The following is a 3,678-nucleotide window of genomic DNA, read 5'->3' on the forward strand; positions in this document are numbered from 1 at the left end:
GAAATCCATCATTAATTCAATCGGCCTCATATCAGAATATTGTAAGACATTATCTATTTTTTTGTAAATTCAGAGGGAGATGGGTCTATTTTGAATGGTATAACTTTCCATAGTCACGTAACTAATGTTAATATTTTGCCCATCCACTTCTTATAAGATGGTTCACTTCTGTAGTACAGAAACTACAGTCAAAGGAGAACGTTATGAAGCTGGAAATTGTTCCACATGTTCTATTTTAAAAAGTTTTTAAAGTATTTAATGTATTTGATTTTTTTTTTTTGTATTTTTTTCTGTAGTTGAACCAACTGTGAGCTTAACAAAGGGACCAAATCCGTTAATAGATGGTGCCAATCAGACAGTTGCAGCCATTTGTACTGCAGCTACTGGAAAACCAGCTGCAGAGGTTGTCTGGGAAGGTGGTCTTGGTGAAATGGAATCCACTTCAACTTCATATCCAAATGAAACAGTCACAGTGGAGAGCCAGTATAAGCTTATTCCTACCCGCTTTGCTAGAGGAAGACGTATAGCTTGTATCGTGAGACACCCAGCCTTAGAAAAGGAGATAAGAATGCTTTATGTGCTTGATATTCAATGTAAGTAATAATATATTAGTGGGCATGTCTTTTGTTTCAGTATGCACACCTATATTTTTGGGACAGACTTGGACATGGGTCATGTTTTACAAGTGGGTGTGAGAAAAACATTCCTATTTTTTCTTAGTTTAGAGTAATATAACACACATGCACACACAAACTCCAATCTGTTCTTTTATACATTTCATGGATCAGAATGATGATGACCATTCTTCTGATTTTCAACAATTGTATTTCAGAGAGGGCTTCAAGCACTGTAAAATGGAGGTTTGTATTTTAGGGCCTCACTTGCCCAACCCTGCTTGTCACTTTTCTTTCTGTAAAATTATTTCAAGTTATGAATGTTAGCATAATCTTACATGAAATCAGCTTCAAAAGGATCTGAAAGATATTGAAGCATTATTATTATTATTATTATTATTATTATTATTAGTATTATTATTATTGTTATTATTATTATTATTATTATTATTTGATGCTTTTTAATCACTGTTGACACCTGACAACTGCCTGGACAAGTTCCTGCAGTTTTCTTGCCAAGATTTTGGAAGTGATTTGCCACTGCCTACTTCCTAGGGCTAAGAGAGAATAACTGGCCCAAAGTCACTGAGCTGGCTTTGTACCTAAGTAACCCAGTAACCACTACACCAAACTGGGTCTTTAAAACATAAACATTAAGTTATATAAAAATTGAGCTAACTAACTTTTTTAATATGTATTTTATTATGGGCATGTAAATACGGTAATAATAGAGGCTATGACTAATTTGCCATTCTTTCATTTGGAATTGTCTGCTTTGATGTTCTTAAACATGTTTAATGTGCTTTTGAGTATATATTTTGTTTTACACCTTATGAATTAATTTGCAACATACAGCTGTCCTTTTAATTCCCTAATTATCCAGATTTTGAAATGCAATATTCAGGCCAAACATACTAAAATCTTAAAAGTGTTCAGTTAATGAAATTGATTCAGAATGTTTACTTAGATAAGTTAAATTGTGTTTGAAAGTAACAATATGGAACATATATTATGAATGAACACATAAAACTGTTTAGCATATACTGAAGATAATTTGTCTACGACAATTATTTCTACTGATATTGGACCTTGCATTGTAAAAATTGAATCTAAATAAGTTACTAATCAATTTCTTATTTTCATTTATAGAGAAAAAAATCAGACTAATTTTGAGTCTGTTTCTAATATATCCATAAAACACAACACAATTAAAAAAAATCACTACCTGGTCCTTTTATCATAGGTGTTGATAAAAACATGATCAACTTTATCAGACTTGCTATGAAAAAAAAATCTACTTTTAATTCTATTATCACATTTTAAAAGTTATGAATTAAGAACCAACTTACATGTTTTTATCTTAAAAGTATTGATATAGGTAGTTTGATTTAAGGAGTTAAGAGATAAAAGATTATTTGGTAGCCTTTGAAATTATAAAATGAAGTGTTCTTCATTAAAATTGCCTTTGTCTTTATATTTTACTCTGGACTTATTTTAAGTATTTCCATAATGGCTTATGCAAATGCTTATAATTATGTATGTTTGTAGATTCTCCTGAGGTTACAGTAACTGGATATGATGGAAACTGGTATATTGGAAGAGAGAATATTTTGCTCAGGTGTAATGCTGATGCAAATCCACTACCAATGGAGTTTACATGGAGTCGGTAAGTCATTCTCAAAATAAATTAAATTTAGCTAAATTAGATCAACTTATAATAGTTTATAATACTATATCATATCAATATATATTGTACAGGTAATCCTCAACTTACAGTTCATTTAGTGACTGTTCGAAGTTACAAGATCACTGAAAAAAGTGAGTTACAACTATTTTTCAACTGTTGCAGCATCCCCGTGGTCATGTGATCAAAATTTGGATGCTTGGCAACTGGTTCATATTTATGATGGTTGCAGTGTCCTGGGATCATGTGATCATCTTTTGTGATCTTCTGACAAGCAAAGTCAATGGGGAAACCAGATTCACAACAATTGTATTATTAACAACTGCAGTGATTCACTTAACAGCTATGGCAAGAAAAGTTGTGAAATAGATCAAAATTCACTTAACAGCTGTCTCACTTAACAACATAAATTTTAGGCTCAATTCTGGTCATAAGTTGAGGAATACCTGTATTTGTAATTTATTATATATTGTGCGCAAATACAGCAAAATATTTTGACTCTTCCAAAAATACTTAATTGGAAATAAAACTGTAGATTAAAAGGCTTTCTATTTCTGAGCCAGCAAATCAAACATGACAAATAGCAGTGTTGAAATGCTGCACTAATTTTCAACAAAGTTGACATAATTACATTTCCTATATACTAAATCAGAGGTCCCCAACCTTTTGGACACTATGGACCAGTTCCATGGAGAGGGGTTTTTCCACGGACCGGAGGGTGCGCAGTTTTGTGTGCTGCCTGCATCCTACAGATGGGACTTTGCTTGTTTGTGCCGACCGGTTGCTGGCATGCCGCGGCCCGGTACTGGTCCACAGACTGGGGGTTGGGGACCCCTGAACTAAATAACCTAAGTACATGTATAATTTGAATAATTTATTTTTAAAAAGTTAAAATAACTAAGTGTACTGTAAACACTGTGTTTAAAACAAGCATAAAGTTGAATCTTCCTAATTGATTATGTAAATTAATTTATTTTATATCCACCCTGTGTTACCTGCAAGGAACCAGAAACTACTCTGAGAGTAGGCCAAAGTAGTTTCTTTATTTTTGATCTCCTATTTACAAGAATCTTGCAAGACTAACTGCATTTTCTTGTGAACAGGCAGATAAAGGCTTCAATAGTCTGGACTCTGCCACTTCCTCCCACAGAGCAACTCCAAGCTAGGCTGCCTCTTTACTCTTCTCCAGTACAGGAGACGGAGACTCCACCAATGGGTTTTCTTTGTCTGCCTGCTCTTGAGACCAAGTATCCAAAACTTGTCACGCCCCCTCCTGCTGGTAATCCAGTCTTAACTTGGTCTCCGCTCTTGATGACTCGTTTTGGCTTGGCTCTCTGCTAGATCAGGTTAGACAAATCATAATCCATTGGTGAAGTCTCC

The 3,678-nt window shown here is 33.9% G+C and overlaps 1 protein-coding gene across 1 annotated transcript; it reads left to right on the plus strand.

The window, feature by feature from the left end:
- Window positions 1–296: 296 nt before the first annotated feature.
- LOC107300681 (nectin-3-like) lies at window positions 297–2,280 on the plus strand (the record flags this gene model as incomplete). The annotated part of the gene is made up of 2 exons (XM_015829985.1): window positions 297–593; window positions 2,163–2,280. Coding segments are annotated over 2 exons (415 nt in total), but the record flags the coding sequence as incomplete, so codon positions are not given.
- Between the last annotated feature and the right edge of the window lie 1,398 nt (window positions 2,281–3,678).

This window comes from Protobothrops mucrosquamatus, unplaced genomic scaffold, assembly GCF_001527695.2.
Source record: "Protobothrops mucrosquamatus isolate PMUCROS unplaced genomic scaffold, P.Mucros_1.0 scaffold7953, whole genome shotgun sequence".
Classification (NCBI taxonomy): Eukaryota; Metazoa; Chordata; class Lepidosauria; order Squamata; family Viperidae; genus Protobothrops; species Protobothrops mucrosquamatus.